Genomic DNA, 22,303 nt, shown 5'->3' on the forward strand with positions numbered 1-22,303 from the left:
GTGGGATGATTATTTAACAATATGCATTGAGAGATGGTAGAAGTCACATTCTTTTTAAAGGTAGAAGTGAAAAATGTGTTCCAAGGTTTGCAATGTGAAACCTTCCTATAAACTGGATATTTCAAGAGCAACTCACAGGAGCTGCCAATCCTTTGACACACAGAGGAAGAGCTAAACTGTTAACTTGTTAGAGTGTTGGATATGTGCCCTAGTCTCCTTAGATTTCCTCATGCACATTGTTAGGGGAACCTTGAAGGTGCTTGAATTGTTGTGTGGGACCTCAAATCACGTTTCCCTTGATCTAGAACATCTTGGGACCTAACACTCTCCTCCAATTGCTAACAATATATTTAAATAAGTGTCTATGCAGATGGTCATCTGGTCTCTGAGGAGGAGAAACAAACATTTCAAGGCAAGGTAGGATAGAAAACATGAGCTCTATAACTCATCAGTGAATAAACAATTAAATCAACCCCATTTTAACTCATTACAACCAAAGAATAGCACATATGGCCATTCTCTCCTTGACTTTGTTTCCCTTTCTATGTAATTACTTGAAAATATGCATATATTACATTTTCTAAAAAGTTGAAAAAACAACCAAATAAATGACCGAGCCTGAACACTCCCAGCTTTTCAGGGCCGCCATCCAGTTTTAAATAACTTGGTTTCTTTATATGGTAATCCTTCAGATGATGATAGTGCTGGAGCAGAGCCAGTGACATTCCTTGAATACAAACTTTGCTATTTACAGTGGTCCTATGTCTGTTGATCATTGTGGATGGACCTACGTTCCAACTGATCAACATACCATAAACATACTTTTAAGGTGACCATTTTAAATAATTATATAAATGCTGTACTTGAGCGCTTCCTGTTGGCCATCAAAACATCTGCATGAAAACATCTGCATGAAATGTAATCCATAAGGAGATTCACAAACATTTCTATAGATATTCTGTACAGATATTGTATAATAACCTACCTTAACATGTTCTTGCTTGCAGGGGGGAGTGGTCCCCCCAGGCTGCTCAAATGTCCTGTGCCTGCACCCTCATTACACACTCCACTGAACCTCCAAACTCATTATTCCACCTTCCCTCTCACCATCCTCCCTGCTCAACCCTGGTCTTCAGATTTCCTGTCCTTATACTCTGAGCTCCAATTCCACAGAACCCCTGACCCAATTCTTCCACTATCCCTCCCGTCACTCACTAACTGGTTGATCAGGCTGGAAGCCAACCACACTTACCAGTTGACCAGTCTATCCTGATGACCAGTTTATGATGATCAGATTGACCCAACCATCAGTTGGGATTCAATAAAGTGACCCAATACTTTGACAGTGCTGGGCCCAAATGGCCTTCCAGAGGCACTGGACAGGTGCAAACTATATCTCTGTCAATTAAATCTACATTCTAATTCCCCAAGAAGAGGGGAAACTGCTCTCCTGAACACCCATGAAGATCTTCTCTCTAATATTAAATCCTGCTCTCCCTCAGCCCTCATCCTCCTTCACCTTTCCTCTGCCTTTGACACAGTCAATTATGCCACCCTGATCAATCGACTCAGTGAGAACCTGGGCATCATGGATCAGGCCCTGGCGTGACGGACCTCCTTCCTCATGGGCCGAACATCACAGGTCCAAATTGGGTCCTTCCTTCCCTCCACCTCTCTCTCCACATGTGGTGTCCCCCAGGAATATATCCTCTCCCTGGCTCTTCAATGTCCATCCCCCTGCACTGTGGGACTGTCACTGTATCCCTACAGCCCCTTTCCCAGCACTTGCTCTGCACTTACCTCGCACTTGCCACCAGCTGGCCCTTTCTATTTATTATTTATTATTATTTTCTACGCTACTTACCTTGTACTGCACTTCCCCCCCCACCTCCTCCCCCCTGCACTTCCTCCTTTTCCCCTTACCTCTGCACTTGCGCGATCTGAATGACACCTGGCCTAGTAGGATCGTTTGTCTGTTTTCCCCTTGTTTCCCTCCCTCCCTGCCTCGTCGCGCCTTGAAACACTTGTGTATAGGCGCGTTACAAATACCATATCATATCATATCATATCATATCTGGTCCTTTTGGCCCACTTGATCTCCACCTTCTCTTCTAACTTGAAGTGTTACGCAGGTGACACACAACACTCTTTCAGACTTCCCTCAGCAGCCTCATCTCCCTCGCTCATTTCTGACTGTCTATCCACTATCAAGTATTGGTGTGCCTCCAACAATCTCTGTCTTAATGCCAGTAAGACAGAAATCCTTCTCATTGGGACCCTGCTCCCACTTTCCCTCTCTCATTCTGGCGGCCCTCCTTTGGCCCTCTACCCTCCCCTTCCTGTGAGGAAAAAAAATCTTGGTGTCACCTTTGACTTCCCTCTCTCCTTCTCTCTTCACATCACAGACCTTGCTAAAAAGGCCCACTTCCAGCTGCACCACCTCAGGGGTATTCTACCTTTTCTCACTTCCCCCAGAAAATCACTATCTCCAGAGCCCTGGTTCTCTCCAAGCTGGAAGGCTGCAACAGCCTCTTTCTCAATCTACTTGCCTCTACTCTCCGCCCTCTGCAACTAATCCAGAACAGGACTGTATGACTTATCCTTGGCCTGAAACCCAAAGAATGTATCTCTCCAGCACTGAAATCTCTCCATTGTCTCCCGATGGCTGCAAGGATCACGTTCAAGTCCCTCTGCATCGTCCACACAGCTTTCTGGGGCCAGGGGCCACACTACATCCAACTCTCTGCAGGAATACCTTCCATCTAGATGCCTTCAATCTGCCACCTCTAACTCTCTTAGGGTCAGATGCTTATCTGAAATGGTCTCCCTGTGCCTCTCAGACTCGAGCCGGATCACCTGAAGTTCTGGATTTAGCTCAAGACCTTCCTTTTGCCTCTGCCATCTCTAGCTTCCCTACTAATTTACCTGCCTGTTGCGCTGACTGCCTGGTACCTTCAGAGTCTCATTGGGTTCCAGGCTACTCCTTGAACAGTCTTCCTGCACTGCCTTTTGGCCTTCTGCAGACTTATGGGTTGTAAGCTTTAATCCATTACAGCCCCCTGCCTCCTAGCACATACCTAGAGCTGCGCTGCCCTGGCTGCACTTACTCAGAGCCAGCTGCACTGTTCGCACTTCCACTTCCCCTCTGCCTTGCACTTCTCCCTCTCCCTTTCCCTTTCACTTTTCGTTGCTGCAGGTGCACGATCCGAATGACACAAGGCCTATTAGGATTGTTTGTCTTGTCTTCCCTCTGTCCTCCCTCCTTGTCTTGTGGTGCCCAGAAACACTTGTGTACAGGCGCAATTATAAATGCCATATCTTTTCATATTATCATAGATATATGTTTAACCTGCGGCTTTAGATACCAGTCTTGGTGAGATTGCTCATTGGGGCATTACCCATGGTGCAGAGCGATAAATGTAACTCGGCAGTCATAGGTTTAACACCCACCTAAACAGAAATATATTTCTATTCAGTCATGGCTCATAATCAGAGCTTTTGAGTTCCATCTTAACAACCTTGAGTCATCCACTGTAGTTATGTTATTTGCCAAATCTAAATGTGCTTGCCATGCCGTTCACAGTGCAAGTTCTGTGAGAAACCTGGGGGTATCCTCACACCTACTCCCCTTGGATCCTCTTCTCGGGTGGCCAGGGAAAGGCTATTGCTTTTAGAACCTGACCCTGGGGGTGGAGATGCGAGGGAGGATCACCTAGGTGGAGCGTCCTTGGGGATTAGGGAGAGGATATTCACAGGAGAGACGTGGTATCCCCCTTTTCCTTGTGAGAATCAACTTCACACTTCCTCTGCCTTTATCGTCCCTCATTTTCCCTCATTCAGACCACTATAGTACTGGGATCAGGAATAGGCGACTAAGAGCTATGCACACTAACTGTTCATTTCACCACTGTAGTAGTGAGATGAGGAAGAGGCCCGCAGACTCTTGTAAAGGTCTGGCATGTTCAGAGTGCTCCACTAATTGTAGTTAGGCAATTGAGACCATGGACTCACACCCGCAACCTGTCAAATGGTTGCAGGTGTATGAAAGGTGGAGCTGACACATTAGCAAGAGAGACCAGCAGGAGAGAGACCAGCAGTAGAGCAGCCGAGACAAGTGTTGTGGGCCAGTGGGCAGAATCCTGGAGAGAAGGAGGCGTCGAGTTGGGTCCTGCAGGAGAGCCAGGATGCCGACAAGTACTCCCAAGAAGTTGTGGAGCCGAGCACAGGGCGGGCCGCGAGAGGGCCTCAGAACTGGGAGCCTCATTGGTCGAGTGTCAGCAGCAGGAGTTGCATGCAAAGAAGAGATTTGCAAGCTGCGAGTCACTGGCAGTGGCCGTGGCAAGCGAGCAGAACTGTCGACAACCCACAAAGAGAAAGCGAAGTGTGAGTGGGGCTCGCAGTCTGATGAAACTCTGTCAGCGGAGCAGAACCAGAATAAGCAGCTGCCCGGAGGAGACGCCAGGGATCATTGAGTGAAAAGGAGAGAGCACTCAAACCGGGGCGCTCTTGAGGGCTGTCGGAATGTCAAAGTACATGCTGAATAAATGAAAGAGCATGTGTTTGATAAAGTGAACCCAAAGGAACGGGTTATGAGGAATAAGACGGACACGATTAACTTTGAACAATAGAATGACATATTCCAAGCATTGAATACCAAACTAAAAAGAAAGCATTTGACACAGCTATAAACAGATAGTTACGTTTGTGTGAAAGACACGCACAGTATATTAAAGCACATACCAAATCACATGAAACAAAGTGAAATGCTTGTATGGAATTGCTGAAAATTGTGAAAGCAAATGTGGTGTAGGAATGAGAACAAAACTAAGTGAACTGTATGGGAAACCACATTGTGGCAAAGTCAAGAGACTGGCAAAGAAGAAAACACATTGTTGCAAGGCCAAGAGGCTGGCAAGGAAAAGCCAAGTGAGTGTGAATCAGTACACAGGCACAGATACAGTAGAACCTGTGTGGGCAAGAAAGCCTAGGGTTCCTGGTTCCTGTGGTGTGACAACTGCGCCTTGACTGGGGATACCCTATTTGTGAAAGCCAAAGAATTATACTGATAGCAAAGACAAGTGGATGAAAGGGATTGCTGATGTGAAGCAGAAGAAAGCAAACTATATGAACTATAAAGAAAGATGAAGGAGTGTAAAGTTAACCTGGAACTGGTTTTTGAATATTGAGAAATTGAGACTAATTACAAGTGAGCAAGCTGAAGTCTTGGGGAAGGGAAGCTGAGACTTTATGAACTGTGGTGTTGTCTTGAGGAGGGGATGCTCAAAACCATTTCTGGAACTGTATGGTCTTCTTGGGGAAGGGAAGTCCAAGCCTTTGTGGAACTGTCTTGAACTTGGGGAAGGGGAGCAGGAAATGTAGCTTTTATTGTGGACATTCCTACACATTGTTTAGTTTTGCTGTGAGGGCAAGTATACGTTTTGGAGACAGACAAACCTTTAGGTTGAACCTAGTCACTCTGAATTTTGTTAGTTTCTTGCATGGGGCAAGTTAGGCTTTACACCATCCTGACATTTAAGTTAATAAAAATGTTTTTACTTTGAATCTGTTTTCTGTGTCTTGCTTCATGATGCCTTCACAGTGCACATAATAATTGCAAGGATGGGGGCACACGATGTGTACACTCAAAGCATGTATGGACAGACCAACTGTGCTGGTGTGGGTGTTGAGGAGTAGTCAAGGCTACTATGAGGGTCTCATGGGTTCTCAAATTCAGAGCCCCAGATCCCCTGGCCAGCCCACTGGCAGGCTTTGTGATTTTTCAGGAGTGGAAGACTTTTAGAACCTGCAGCCAACTGGAGTACTTGATGTCAGCTTAGGAGAGCCACTGCTCTGTCTGAACAGCTGGATACGTTGGCCTCATTACGACTCTGGTGGTAGCCGTGCCTGTGGTACAGGCACGGCTGTTGCTGGAGTCTTTATTTTCCCAGCACCATGGAATGGGCAATTACCAGGGAATTACAACCCCGGCGGACCCGGTAATTGGCCATTCCACTGCGCCGGGAAAAAATCTTCCTCATTCCCATTCGAGCCCCATAGGGCTCAATAGGAATGAGGAAGCCGGATGCACCGGCACCATCTGTGACTGGTGCTGGTCCATCCGACGTGTTGTGCTCGTGGGTGCCTGTGTGTCCGCCAGGTCTGACATGAAAATTAATCTATTCCTTCAGATAATTAGATGTGCACAGCTCAACCTCTCCCCCTTCTCTTACTGCCACATGCCGGTAGCTCAATATTTAGCATCCTTCACCTACCTCATGAATACACACTCTACCCATCTACCTAGCAGGTATTGATGGATACTTGCTGCTCATACACCCCCACCACATATCAAGGACAAGATGTTAAGCAGTGTCACACACATTCAAATACGCACACACAGACCACTGAAAACAGAAATGCATACAGAGGAACACACACACTCACAGACTCTTTTGTAAATTAATTGACATACATGCACATTCTTCCCCGCTCCCTCCCTCTCTCTCTCTCTCTCTCTCTCTCTCTCTCTCTCTCTCTCTCTCTCTCCCTCGCTCTCTTTCTCACTCTCTCAGCTTAATCATAAAGAATTTACCTCCAGCGTGATGCTGGAGATAAATCCTACACTGAAACACCAATCTCGGGATTTGCCAGAGCAGAAAGGATGTTGGAAATTCCGCTACCACCCAAAAATGTGGTGGTAATAGAATGACCACCCATTTTTTACCACTCCGCCAAACTTAGAATAAGACCTAATGGGCCTCATTACGAGCTTGCCGGTCCGGATACAATGGTAAGGAAATGTGCTTTATTCACATGGCATTGGTAAAACTGCCCTAACGTTTATTTGGGTTTATTTGAAAAAGTAAAATTCTGAAACCAATGGTATGATACATTGATGTGTTTAGCTGAGTCAAATTGAACCTGTTATGGCACTGCTGAAACTACTATGGTCATTGTTTGGATAAAAGGAGAACCTGGCATGTGGGATCTAAAGGGGCAATGCTAAAAGTACAGTGGGCTTTATTACGAGTATGACAGTGCAGTAAAAATGTAGGTAATGTGGCAGTAATTCCATTAATGATGAATTACCACTGCATTACCGCACAGCCTTACTATAGGTTTAGCAGTGAAGTGGAGGATTCACCTCTAGCAAAAAGCTAGAGGTGAATCTGCCATTTTATCACCAGAAATTGGCAAAATCAGTGTAATTACCACCAGCGGTAATTCCGCCGAAATCCCCTTGGAGACTGTTGCCTCCAAAAACTGGGACTAACACTGCCCTACCACCACTTGAAATTCCATGATAAATCTGGGGTGTCAAGTGGCAGTAATGGTAATTTCCGTTTGGCAGTATTTTGGCAGATCTACCACTGCAATATCGCCATTGTAATTTGCTAATGCCAATGTAATTCTTTCTTTGGGCCTTATGAAACAAATGTGCTTATTTTTTCTAGGCAGGGAGAATCATCTTTTTTTTTAGGAAAAGGGAGCATGGCATGGACCAGTTTCCAGGCGGCTATAAGTGGTAATCGATCATTCATGTTGCTGGGAAAGTTCATATTTGTCAAAGGCCAATTCTTGGGCTTGATAACATATTGGAATGGCAATATTCTGGGTACAATGTTAAACTGGTATTGTAATTGTCCAATGGGAATACAAACCAGTCATGGGGCAGTTTTAGAGGGGAATGGAACAATGTTTACTTGGAGAAAAGGTCAAGCTGGCATTGTCCTAGTGACAATATGAAACTGATATCAACATCTTTTGTGAGGGTACTCTACTGCCCAACCCATTTCATGCCTAGATTTTCCACTAACACGCCCCACCTCTATTATGCACCCTTTACTTTTGCCCCTTTACTTCCCTTTTCATTTCCAAGTCCATAATCATTTTCTTTCCCTTTGTTTCTCCCTTCTACCTCTACTTTTACGTTTCACTGTGACCCTTTATATTTGTTCATTGTCCACTTCCTCCTGTTTACCCTTTATTAAACCTTAATCTTTCTACAAATATTTTCATCCTCAGTCCTCCTATTACCAGCTTCACATTATCTTAGATGAACATTTCCTTATAGACCTCCAAGCTCTCACTCTACAACTCTCCCTTCATAGCTATCCTGTCCTCTATGCTCATCGACACTCTTGCTCCATGTTCTCCATTCTCAATCCTTAATTTAATAACCTTTAATTGTCACCTTTTCCTGAAGCCCCTTCAACTCTCTCTCCATCCTCTTCTATGTATCCACTTTGATTTCCCTCCTTTTTTCCCTGCTTCTCCGCCCCGCCCTCTTCACCAATATTCTGACATGCCAAACCCCTCCAAATTTCTCTTGCCTTTCTCTCTTTTTCTCTTTTCTGCTTACAAGCTGATCTCTCCATTTTGCTGTCTCTATAACCCACAAGCATTGTTGCAGTGTATTTTTACGCATTTGCCTTCTCGATTCCTCTCTAATACTCAAAGTAATACTATGTAAATATTTGTAAGACATTTATGTCTTCTAAATTTTCAGAGAGGAGAGATTATTGAAATACAAGGTGCCTCATTATGAGTTTGGCAGTATCCTGGTGGATTTACCAGTGGAATACCGCCAAACTGTATTACTGTTACAGCCTCTTGGTCTGTCAGATGTACTGCCGGATTACAAGTGGTGGTAAGGAGGTGTTCATCCCTTGTTATGCAGTCCATATGACTCCAAAGAGATTTCAGTGGAATTGCCACTGGTGGTAATTTCACTGGCAGTAATTCTGCTGAACTGGCCTCATTTTGGTGGTAAGGTGGCAGAATTACCTCCAGTATTTTGCTGGAGGTTTTTCATCCAACCCCACCACCAAAACCATGGTTGGACGGTCCAAATCACAATGAGGCTCAATGTTCCTCAATAAACCCTTATGTAGAATTGCATATTTAGAAGGGTTGTTATGATGTGTGGGACAGGTTAGGAGCAATTCAAAGCATTTTATTGACCAAGTGCATGATTGCACACACAATGGTACTAGGACTCACATGTTCATTCATCACGTGATTCCGTTTCCGTGTATGTAAACGGCTATCAGACCCGTGAGGGGTTTTGGAGTGTGAGCCAGACACAGAGACGCATACGCGACAAGAAAATAAGTGCAAGTACATTAAAAGAGTTAATGGAGCGTCAGTGTGTCAGCATAGAGTGCATGAAAATAGGTAGTATACTGAGTGTGTGGCAACTGTTTTTTGTTGCAGATGCAAGTGTATTGAACACTGAATCCACATTTAGTCCATCCCTTTATACAACGCAAGGCAGATTGAAAATAGTTCTATGTTGTTTCTCAACAGTGCATAACGTCCTGTTTAGAATGAGTAAGTACTGTCAGTTTCAATACTGTATGATATGAAGAGTGTCAATGTCCTAACCCAATTGAAATGGGTTAATAAACAATAAAACAGACTTGTGTTTGTTGTAGGATTGAATTTCTGAGAAATCTGTCTCCACAACTGGTGTGACACGAACACAAGTAATGTACTGACATTTGGATTTAAAATTATGATGCAGTTATGTGGATGAACAGCTTGTAATTCATTGCTGTTTGTTTGTTTATGGTAGATGAGTCCTAGGAAATAAAATGAAGGTGCACACAATTTGTCAGTTATGAACTATATAATTCATCTCTATGGGAAGATGGTGGAAAGGAACACCGAGAGTACTGAGTCTGTCCACTTATATGATGTGTCACTTGATTAACTGGGATGTGAGTGCGTGGAGGGGGCAGAGTGGGAGGGATCAGGGTAGGGTGAGAGGGAGTGACTGTGAATAGCTCTGCCGTGTGCTCTAGTATTGAAGCTAACCACAAAATCTTGGAAAAACAGTAATTACCATTACATTAAATGTTTCATCAGGGATCATCTGAGAAAGTTCAGACTCGGCTAGTTTAGGCGTTTGGTAATCACTTAACGTTGATGCCTATGTTTGATGTTATTGGAACAATAGTAATTTAATTAGACTGTTTTACATATACAGACTCATTCAAAATGTCCTTTAAATCCTACATGTTTAGGATTTGTCACAAATCAAATGGATATTGTAGGACTGGAAGGGCGGGGGAATTTATTTCAGGAGGTTAACAAATGATTACCTAAATATTGTAAGGATGTATAGGTGTTTGTGATAACAATGTCTCTTTCACACTCTATATCGGCACTCTTTTATTGTTTGTGGAAAAACTGGCACATTATACATCCCAACGTAGGCGCATCAGATATGAACAATGTATATATTGAAAAAGCAATACCTGAATATGCGGCAGTGTCTGTTGCTGAAGAAACAGTATATAATAGGATTGATGGCACTGTTTAGCGCTGGTAAATTCTGAATAATGACTGATGCATAGAGGCGCTCTTTGGTGAATGGCAGGAAGCTGAAATTGTCCAGAATATCAAATACAAAATATGGACTCCAGCAAAGCACAAATGCTGAAAGAAATATGATGACATGTAAAACATAAACATTTAAAAACATACTTTTAAAAGACATTTAACTGCACATCATTAACTCAAATAAGGTATATGTTTCCAACTCTCCAGAGTGCTATAATAACAGTAGAACACATGCATACATGTTTTGTGCAAGGGTTAACACTGTTTTAGCACATAAGAGATTATTTATTTTGTGTGTGTTGCAGAGCAGGGTCCTTGACTGAAATTAACTTTCCTATTCCTGCATCCGCTCCACCTGCCAAAATAAATGCACTGACACCAGAATATAATTTTATGCTACTCTAAATTAATTGGTTTCCTATGGAGTCTGCCAGGTTTTACCACCATGTTGGTGCTCAAAGCTGCTGGATTAATTAGAAAACTATGCCGAAGGCCTCCTTCCTCGTGTGCAAGAAGTGGTGTAATAACCAGGCATGCATTAGGTTACACCCACTTTAACACCACCTTTTTCACTGTGTTGGGTCCCTGTCGGTTTGGCAGTAGTGGTGAAACATCCAATAATTATGAGTTTCATTTTACCACTGCATCAAGCCAGTATCGCATAAGGTATACATATGTTTCAAGTCAAAGAGAGAGGCAGGCATTTTGGCTCTACGTGAAGTGATATGCACTCAGAGAAAGAAATCATTTCAGAAAAGCATGTTTTTCTAATTTGTTGTCATACATTCATGGCAATCTGAGTCCCTTTAACACCGAATGCACACTTACCAAGGATTACCACAATGCTGTACTTGATGGCTTTCACTTTTGCCTTTGAAATGAGTCCCCGTTGACTGTAACTAGCAGAGAAACTGCTATCTGCGGAAAATAAGCGTAATGCAAAGTCAGGCTTCCAGTCATAGTTGTGCGAAGAGAATTAATGTTCAACATCGTTTCTGATATGAAAGAAGTTCTTCTGATGAGAATAAGACGGATTTATGATTTTTGTTAACAAAAAAGAGCAACTATACCCTAGCGTTGACATTCAAATTGAAATCTTGCTTCAAAATCACCCCAAAACATATGCTGATAGGGAAAGAGTTAATAAGAGGAAGATAGTTGGAAGCTAAAGGAGGGGTATTCCTTCCTCATAGAATGAAAAAGAAGGATTTGAAAAAAGGAAAATCTTAAAAAGTACAGTTTGAAACTACATCACAGAACTGTTGTCTTTGATTGTCTCTACTTTGTCTACATATAGCCTGTTGCCATGCTGCTTGGAATTTCTACAGGTATCTGCAACCTTTGACTCTTACGGTGTTTTGCATTACAACTCACATTAGCCATATCCCGCTTAGAAAATGGTAAGGGAACATGGGAGCCTTAGCCCAAAACATCTGTAGAGCCGCAACTTGCAAACCAAATTGACAAACTAAGGTATACAGACATAGAGGCTGATTCACACAGCTAAGGGACTGATTACATTTGCGTACATGTGTATGCAACTAAAAGGTGTTCACATTAGGTGTACAATTAAAACATCCCATAAAATGCCTGCCGTATCATTGGTTTTCTTATACAAAGTGAGCCCATTGGACATATACGATCTTATGTGTAGTAGTGTATGGATAGTATGTACATGTAATGTATGCAAGCATGATATAACCATTAGACACAACAGCATTAGTTCCTACCTTCAGTCCACTCCCTCTCCCCTACAAAGCACAAAGATGCACAGCCAGGGAATCATGTTTCTGCGGCCATACTTTGCAGGGCAAGTTGCTGCAGAACTCAACTACTAATAAAAGTGACGTGAGAAAGAACACAATTCTCAACTACAAAGCTTTTATAATTGAATGATTGCTTTTGCACTAAGGATAACACCATCAATGAAACTAAATTAAGATATGAGCTGCTGCTGTCTTCAATGCTCTCTTCCTGTTAGGTTTGATGCGAGGGTAAACGCCGGCTATGTTCATGTACTTATAAGAAATGTAAAGAGCATACATCAAAAAAGTCTGAAACGAGTGGAAAGCTGCTTCTTTACAGATATTTCTTCTGAACCTTTTTTCATTGTACTGTTTCAGAGGTGATCCTATCTGCAGATGTTAGCAACCTGCACACTTTGACTGTTAGCCCCTGGTGCTTATCTGGTTGGTGAAAATGTCTTATGGTACTGCAGAGCTGTGCATAGAGGGGCATACCCTTCAAGAGAAGGTGCTGAGCAGAAGTGGGATCTGAAGGAAGAGGCTTGCAGTGGAAGTCCAGAGATGCATGAACACTGAGTGTCCCAAAGCTTTCTCTGCTCTTCAGAATTTGAATCCACAAACGATACAGAAAGTGCTTAAGATGACTGGGAAGTTGACTGTTGCACTGGAGCCCTGCTGTGATGGGGGGTATCAGGTAATAGTATCCCCATACATATGGTGACCATACATAATGTCACCGGGAAACGCTGTGGCAACATTATGTATGGTGACCATATAAATAGGGCCAAGGGGAGCAGGGGTTGCGGGGGTGTCCCACGCCCCCTTTGAGATAAAAAAAAAATATTGTGGGGGCTGTGGGGGTGTCCCACGCATGTTCAATGTAATAATGTCCCTGCAAAAAACTGCCATTTTTTGGTGACTTTTTTGGCAGGCGACATTTTTGCAGGCACATTATTACATGGAATCCATGGGGGGTTGGAGGGTGGTGTCATAAATTCTCCCATCTGATTAGTTTAAAAAAAACACTTGATTTCTGGAGTTGCCATCCGAGGATCATGGTGAGGACAATGAGGTGTACCCAGCAGAGACTGTGATGAGTTGCCTTGTAGCGCCCAATCAATGTAATCAGCTACATAGTGTGGATTGCATACCTGCATTACATGCTGGAGAGTAACTCAGTCTTCTTCAGAAAAAACCTCAGCTGCTCAGTGCCCCTTTTAGTGACTGTTGTGTAAAAGGTTTCCCCCATTGAAACGCACAGCTGAGACACATACAGAAAACAACCCCTTTGGGATACCCTGTTCCTTTCTTAGAACAAAGCATTCATATCAACACAAAAAAGAAGCAACCTTCATAAATACCACCATGTGCTTAATAAAATCACTATCATCATCGGAGAGAAAAGCTTTGGTGTCCCTCAGTACAGCACTTTATCCCTACAGTGGGTTGGCGGGACGCCTATCGAGGAAAAGGGATGGCAGAAGAGACTTGCCCTATATGAAACTGGTCAAACACTATAGTTACAACTTTGCACCCATGCATGTAATATAAAAGGGTATCCTGGATATGCCATGTAGGTTTGCTCTTGACCACCTATGCACCACATTAAAAACACATTCACCCATGTAAAATAATCGCAGGTGTACATTAGAAACAAAAACTGACTAGTGGTGTGGTTGATTCGTCTGCTATTCCCTCCAGTGTTCATATATTTCCTATGGTAAACATTATCCATTTTACTCCCTTTACAAGCAGTCGACCAGTTTCAGTGGCAAAGGTGACTTGACCGCCTTCTTCAGGACTAGGGAACCCCTATTTTAGAGGGTTTCTCGAATGCTGAATGCCATGATCCACATGTATCTATTAATGCGTGTGATCTGTGGGGAAGAGAAGCAGATAAGCATTTTTTTTCTTATTATTTAACTATGGGACATGGAAGTGAAACAACTTGTAATATTGTTGAGTGGTTAAAAAGGGGACACATCCTCTTGTTCAATTTTTGCGAATATAAAGACCAACATTATTTTGGGATCCTTAGCAGTACTGTATACCATCACATACCTGCAAGGGTACAGATACCACTATATGTACTAGCTTTTAGCAAGTCAGTTTAGGCACATGCCAGGATATTAATAGGTTATTGCGACAAAAGTTGCACTTTAATACAGCCTACATTCAGAAGAAAAAAAGGGGCAGGCTGCTTTGACAATTGGAGAGAGAAGCTTTCTGAATATCTGAAATGTAACCTTTTAGAAAATGCTAGTTAAAAATGCTCAGGATTTCGTTTGTGTGTGACAGACAAAGCATGAAAATAGGGTCTTAGTGAGAAGGTTGCCGTATGTTACATTTACAGTACAAAATGCACATAAATGGTGATAGGAACTGACGTATCTACAAGTTAAATAAAAAAGGGACACCATTAAACAAATTAGACATCGGCTACATTCATGTTATGTCAGAATTAAACAAGCACACTTAATCGGCATGGCTACAGTTAATGTGGAATTTACTCACTCCAAGTGACACGTATCCTATGTTTGAACTTGTACATTGCACATCGAAGCAGGGTTGTTTTACCTAAATAATGTTTATATTACTCTTTAACAGTAGATTAAAAGAATAATGATTTAATGGATTGTGCCTGGCAGGGACAAGAACTGTTTAGCCTCAGGAAACACACCCTTAAGTGGATATGAATCAACTCTGGTGTTTAATGTACCAAAATCGGAAGAAATATAGCTACATATACTATTTTCATAATGATGTTTGCAAGGCTGGAAATAAACTGCCTATTACATCTGACAACAGAGGTCTAATAATCTATTAAGTGCCTTTTCAGAGACAATGCCCAGCCTATAAAATGACCTAAAAAGGTCAGGGCTAGTTTTCATGCCAGAGACAGTATAGCCCATTATTAGGAAGTCCCTGCAAAATATAATGGGAATTGGTAAACCAAAGGCCATGGATTGAAAGAGTGGAGGAGATGATGAAACTTCAAACAACCTCACGAAATGTCCAGCAATTATTGGCATGAGGCTTCATAAACCTGGGGAAATAAAAATGTCAAAATCTACTGGTTTCATTGTTTCCAATAGAAAAAAGTGCATTCCATTCCAAGTGAGTCTATTTTACAATATTTGAAAACATGACATATGAAAACCTATTACATCTTGAGTTCAGAGAATTCCATAGGAAAACAAAAGATATGAGCTTGCTCAGACAGAGTAGCCGGATTTAATTAAATACATTTTCTTTAAATGTGGCCTCATCTCACGTTATTAAATCATCACAATCCATAACCCTGTCATCTAAAATGCTAAACGCAGGAGAGGAACTGTATTTAGTAACCAACACTGAAAAACATATGAATAGATATTTTGTAGACTTTTAAGGCAATGGCAATGCACATTTCTAGAGAACCCAATTTGTTTATACTAGTTTAATGCTGGATGGCTGGATGATGTCATGAGAAAAAGAGTTTTGGTATGATGGAGAAATTGTATTCAACCACAGATTTGGGAATTGTTCTTGACAGCCTACCCAAATAAGAAAGCTAATAACCAAAAAGGAGGACATTTCAATAGCTTTGTATGTGAGCCCAAGCCCTTTTAGGGTGGGATTTGTAGGCTATTTAAGCTCAAACCCTTTGGATAAAAAGAGGACCATCTGCAAACTGTGAGCCAACTGGATTAATTGCATAGAGCTTTGCTGCGGAATAGAGTAGATTGGATTTAATCTAAGGCCTTATTGATAGGGACTGAAAGCAAAAGGACCCATGAGCAGTACAGTGTGCCCAAACTGAGAGGGACCTGGGCACCATATCCTGGGACAGGTGCTGGAAGAGGGAGATCATTACCTGATGCCAGCTTGTAGTCTATGCCTGCCTGCTTCAATTTAAGGGAAACAGAAACAAGGTGAGTTTAGCTGGTCTGAGGAATTACACTTATTTTTGATAGAATTGAAATAAATCCCATTTAAATCTTACATTTAAAAGGGTATTTTTGGGAACTCTATATAAAATATAGATATCTGTGAAGTGGACTATAACACAAGGTGTATGTGCCATTGTAAATTCATATACATTTGAAGCACTGGTGCAAGCATTGTTTATTGTACTTTTCCTACATGTTCACTGATACCCCAAGAGCCCACAGTCCCATACACTGTAATTAGAAATTAAAGATCCGAGGCCTGTTGAATGCCATAGTCTGTTAACTTCCCTTTTCTGACACAAATGACATGGGGATTGTTACTCAGGCCCGAGTCACTGAAAACACGAGCCTCATCACAAGTTGGGCGGTGCAGTAAAAATGTGGCAGTAAAAGCATTACCGCACCGCCCAACCATGAGATGGGTGGAAAGATCAGAGGATTCACCTCCAGCTCTGAGCTGGAGGCAAATCTGCCAATTTTCCACCCATTTTTTCAGTGCAATTACCGCAGCAATGAGTCCAATGGACTGAATAAATTGAGACTTGCACCTCTATCACCACTTGTGATCTGGCGGTAATACTGCCGGACCAAGTGTTGGTAATGGTAATTGCATTGGGTGGTATTCTGTAGAATGTACTGCCGGGATACCACCCAACTCATGGTGAGGCCTTCAAAGTAAGTTAGTTCTGGGTCACCAAATCTAATTAGCAGTTGATTGTGAGAAAACTATTGCTTAAAATATAGATAATAAGCCCACATTTAGAACACAAGTAGATGCATCATTGTGTTAGTGAATAGAAATTCACAACTATCATTGCTGTTTATCCATGCAATTAAATGACAGAACTGTCCATAACATTTTGAAAATTGCACATTACAGAGGTTGTATTCTGAACACTGGTCACTTATTGATAAGTGGTGGGTGTCTGCTCAGGATAATGGTAGTCTACCAAAATATTGAAAATAGAATTTTTGTCAAAAACGTTTTGAGTATTTATATGTTTAAAGAAGACTTGTTCTAATCATACAGCTTCCTCTTCAATATCGTGTGAATGAGTGATTAAAATAGCCTAATCAGGTATGCTGATGGCTACTGTAGAGGACTATTCAGTTGTTTTGTACTAAGCATTAATCAATGTGTATGTTAGTTGCGCTCTTCTTATAAATGGGGAGTCGTCTGCCTCACTATTTAATTGCCTGAAATATTCTCATTAAAATAAGGGGTATTGAAAACCAGCTTGCTTCTTGTCCCAGAGAGTTGGAGTGTGATTGATGTACATGCAGCTGTTAGATCAGTATTTCCTAGGGCTGTAGCACAAAATAATAACAATCCGAATTCTGCAAGACAATTTTTGGGGTGAGGTGGAGATTCTTCCTGAATCGGGACCCTCCCAATTAGTCTTTCTTTGACAGCTGTACAAAATAAGCCCCGGTAATGCAAAGTACCTGGTGACCAATTGTTTAGGTAGCCTCTGGGAATGGACAAGGGGGAGATGTATACACTAGCAGCATTACTCATATGAGTTCTCAGAGATATTGGATAGGAATTTTCTGGGATTGGCTCATGTTCCCGGAGTATGAAAGAAAAGGGAATAAAGAATTGAACCTGGGACAGTTAGAGGCCAAGTTAATATGTCAATGTAATACTCTTAAAGCAAGAGCTTAAATGTGGATTCTGAAATATATGTATTTTTAAAATGAATTGTAAAAAAGACAAGAGTTGGAGGCAACAGGAGATGTTTGTGTTTTAGGCAGTTATATGTAGCACTAGGCACTTTATATATTTAGCAATAGATGAAAAGGGTGTTATGTGACTGACATTATTCAGTACATCGTTTTATTTATTTATTTATTGCATTTGATTATACGCCCAAACCCTGAGGTGTCACAGCATAGGTTACAAGGTTACAAGAATCACAGTAATGCTTTCTGGTTGCAAGGAAAGAAAGTCAGGTAAATGCATTTAGACAAAATACAGTTACAAACATTCATTCTAGGTTGACACTATTGTAAGCATGCAGTTATTTGCTACATCATAAGTTTTAGTAGTTTATTTAAATGAGTGTTGGAAGGCTTGTTACTTAAGCAGGGGGAAGTACATTCCAGATTCTGCGAGCTGCTACGGGGAAACTGGAGATACCTGTTCTTGTGTTCTTGAAGCGGGGGATGAGTAAGTGCATGGTAGCGTTAGATCTGAGGGATGTAGTAGAAGTTTTACGAGTGAGGTATTGGTTAAGATAGATGGGGCATTTTGAGTGATGCATTTATGTGTGGTGGTGAGAAGTTCTATGTAGTATTCTGGCTTGTATGGGCAGCCAGTGTACCTCCCTCCTGGTTTGTGATATGTGATCTTTTTTTATGCCCAATGCTGCTCTTATAGCATTATTTTGTAGTAGTTGTAGTTTAGCTAGGTTTTTCTTGGTGGTGCCTAGAAGGCGTATATTGTAATAGTCTAGCTTGTACATAATTAGGGCTCTTGTTAGCGTGATGCGGTTCTGGGGAGTAAGAAATTGTCGATTAAGGTCAATAAGTTTAGCCGTGTAGGCGGTGGATGCGGCGAGTGAGTTGATGTGTTTATTCATGGTGAGATTGGAGCCTAAGTATACAGCTAGAGTTTTGGTTAGAAATAATTATTGGAGTACCATCTATAACAATAGAGGTGTAGTCTTGGTATAACCTTTTCAGACGAACAAGCGCACCTACTATGAGGATCTAAGTTTTTTCACCTATGATGCATAGGCTATTTGTTGCCATCCAATTTTAGATGAGGGAATAGATTTTCTTTATAAGTATGCAGTCCTGTTCTTGATTGCCATTGATAGGAATGAGTATCTGAGTATCATCCGCAAAGTTAGTATCTATTACTCCCATGGCATCTAAAGCTGCAAAAAGAAGTTTTGTGTAGACATTGTAAAGGGTGGGGGAGAGGCATGATCCTTGAGGTACTCCCATGGGTACTGGTATGGGATCAGCCGCCTCCTCAACGATGGCTACTCTGGATGTGCGTACATTTTTTAATAGTGTTAGCATAATTTATCATGGTCAACTAGATCAAACACAGCGGAGAGATCTAGTAGTAGAAGGATGCAAAGGTTTCCTGAGTCTCTGATAGCGTCATCTGAATTTTTAGGTCAAGTAGTGCAGTCTCTGTGCTGTGTTTGGGACGAAAGCCGGATTGTCTGTCGCCTAACAGATGATTGTTTTCTAGGTAGGTTTGGACTTGGCTCTATGCAATTTTGTCAATTATTTTGAGGAGGAAGGGGACTGTGGTGATGCGTCTGTAGTTGGTACGAAAAATGGGATCTAATGTGGGGTTTTGAGTAGGGGAGTGACACAGGCTTCTTTGATATTTGAGGGGATGGAGTTGGTGGTGAAAGAAGCATTTATAAAGTTGCTAATAATAGGTGCTAGAGTGGGGGCACAGGACTCTACTAATTTTGCAGGAAAGCTATCTCGTTTACAATTAGATGGTTTGAGGGAGGCGATAGTCTTGAGTACTTGGGCTTGGGTGACTGAGGTAAAATTGAACTGAGATGATGGTGTTAAGTTGTCAGTAAAGACTATATTGGCGGTTTCGATGGTGTGTGCCAGTAGTTTTTTTTCAGTACGATTTTATCTTGGAGAGAGTTGATTTTAGAGGTTAGGGCATTCTGAATGGTAGTACACTATGCTTTACTCACGAAAGCTGGGCTTGGAGGTCGAATGGGTGTTTCCAATTCTCTAAGATTAGAGAACAATTCTTTACTGTTCGAAGCAGCATTGGTAATACGTACGTTCAGGGAGCTGGCTTTGTGGGTGATCACTGCGAGTTTGTATTTCTGTGATATTGCCTGGAGCTCTTTTTTGGACTCGTTGGATGTTTTTTTTCAAGATAAGTCTTCTAAGGGTCTTTTCTTTCTTCTAAGTTCATGAGTTCATCATTGAACAGGAGTTGCTGTGTTTAGTTCTTGGTAGTTTAGATTTGCGTAGAGCTACGTCATCGATAGCAGTTTTCAAGCAAGTGTGGTAAAGAAGCGAGATGCTGTCAGGGGTAGTATTTGTTATGGGCTGTGCATTAAGTAATTTGTGTAGAACTGGGCACAGGTTTTCTGGTGTGAGTTTACGTGACTTTCTCACCAAGATAGGAATGGGGGGAGGGGATGGTCATTCTTGGGCTTTAGTGGTGGATATGTTGAAGCGAACTAGATGGTGATCGGTCCAGGATATTTCTAGGATGTCTCTAAGGGATACATTAGTATTCAATATTAGGATCCAATCTAAGATTCTGTCTTTTGTATGGTTTGGTGCGTTAACAATTTGGGAGAATTGCATTTCTTGTAGTACATTATGGAAATCTGTGGCTTTATGATCTCCTTCATCATTAAAGCCCAAATGAATGTCTCCTAATAATATGAATTTGGTTTTGGGTTTAAGTATGGGGATTACGAGTATGGGGATATCTATGTCTGGGTGGTTGGAAGAGCTTGGTGCTCTATAAACTATAAGGAAGTTGATGGTTGTTTTAGGATCAGTGGTTAGTTTAAGGGCTAGGAGCTCATATCCTTCTATTGTCTCAGTTTTAAAAGCTCTGAACTGTAAGGAAGTGTTGGCAATGATGGCTACGCCTCCTCCCAGGACATCTGGGTGGTCAGTTCTAAGAATGGTGTAGTTGGGTGGGAAGGCTATAGATAATAAGGGACCTGAGGCTGGGCGGAGCCAGGTTTCGGTCGTTATTAGGAAGTCTATTTGGTATTCCAAAATGAGGTCATGGACATCAATGGCATGTGTACCTGGGACCCCACATTCAGTAGGGAACCTTTCAGGTGTGTGTTGGTATATGCTTATACTTGAACATCAAGAAATATTGTAAGAACTGCTCATGCACTTATAGTCTAGAGACAATAGCTCAATAGTCTAATTTGTACTTCCATTGTCCAATGCTAATTTGCACATGCCTTATTGCACATATACAGACCATGTATTAGGAAAATGTAGAGCGAAATGCTCACACTTTAAACATATTTATTTAATAGACAATGCATTTTGCACATGCAATCTTGCACACATTAAGGCAAGAGTGAATAATGTACATAATATTGCGCTGCATTTTAGGATCTAGATGATCGAGCACAATCTTCTGAATTACCAAATTAACATTGTATCAATCTATGCCTCAAACATGCTGCACTGGCACAGTTAGACACCTTTTACATCATCTGCATGGAATGACTCACAAACCCATGTATCACTGCATTCAGTGAATATTCTTTGTGTAGCACCAACATAGAGGAAGGACATTATTGCCTTCTCATCTATGTTGTTGATGTGTCGAATAATGGACACAACAATAGTCAAATGAATACAAATTTTATTATTTACTTGCCCTATAAGCTACTGACCGTGACTGCAGTTGATATTTGATCATGCAGTCACGGCCAAACATGTATAGTTTCAGTGCACTTACACATCATGTTTGCTTAATTAAAACAAAAAATTGTACAAACAGTTTGCCACACAATGCCCAAACAAAATATTGAGGCAAGACACAACCGTGGTATTGGGGTTACCTCTAATTTAATATTGGGATAAATTAACTATACCCAATAGAGAAAATAGTCCACTTCAAGATGGCTGCACTAGTAGCCAACTTTACTCTGGCACAATCACATGACTGTCAGAGGTGGGGCTTAATGTGGCACACTGTTTGAAGATATACCTGCAAACGAGTCATAGACTGTAAAGGAATAAATCCTGAAGAAGCTTGCATATTGAGCGGAACATGTGGCATCTTAACCCGTTTTGGAGAGTGAATCTTCCCTCTCTATTTCACCTTGATTGTGCACAGTCCCATTCTTTTAGATTTTGTGATGCACGTTACGTATTAATACTCAGTACCAAGCATCATCTTCAAGTGCACAGGCATGTTGTATTGTTTCTCTGTATGACATGAGGAGGTATTGCCTCAGTATGTTTGGGAAACAAAGCTAGCCCACCTAGCCCTTGAGCACCAGCTAGCTATATATATATATATATATATATATATATATATATATATATATATATATATATATATATATATATATATATTACACACCCACGGTAGTGGCTGTGTAATTAAGGTTAAGTTGCTAATCCCATAGGAAGAGCACTTTTAGGCGGCTTATAACTTCACTCCCCCTGGACAAATCCACACCAAACATTGCAGGTATATCGCCCACTCTGATTATTTTTGCAAGGTTTGGTGAGGTTTGGTACAGGGGGGGCAAAGTTATAGGTGGTTCCCAAAATGTCTTTTTTTCC

The 22,303-nt window shown here is 41.6% G+C and overlaps 1 protein-coding gene across 1 annotated transcript in view; it reads right to left on the reverse strand.

The window, feature by feature from the left end:
* Positions 1–22,303, reverse strand: part of NPSR1 (neuropeptide S receptor 1) — a 1,079,007-nt gene that overhangs the window by 58,887 nt on the left and 997,817 nt on the right. Inside the window, exons 6-7 of the mRNA XM_069612302.1 lie at positions 11,176–11,265; positions 10,263–10,443 (exon numbers count right to left, since the gene is read on the reverse strand). Coding sequence (XP_069468403.1) covers positions 10,263–10,443; positions 11,176–11,265 — 271 coding nt within the window. The remainder of the gene's footprint in view (positions 1–10,262; positions 10,444–11,175; positions 11,266–22,303) is intronic.

This window comes from Ambystoma mexicanum, chromosome 5p (genome assembly GCF_040938575.1).
Source record: "Ambystoma mexicanum isolate Mex_15411 chromosome 5p, UKY_AmexF1_1, whole genome shotgun sequence".
In the NCBI taxonomy this organism is placed as follows: Eukaryota; Metazoa; Chordata; class Amphibia; order Caudata; family Ambystomatidae; genus Ambystoma; species Ambystoma mexicanum.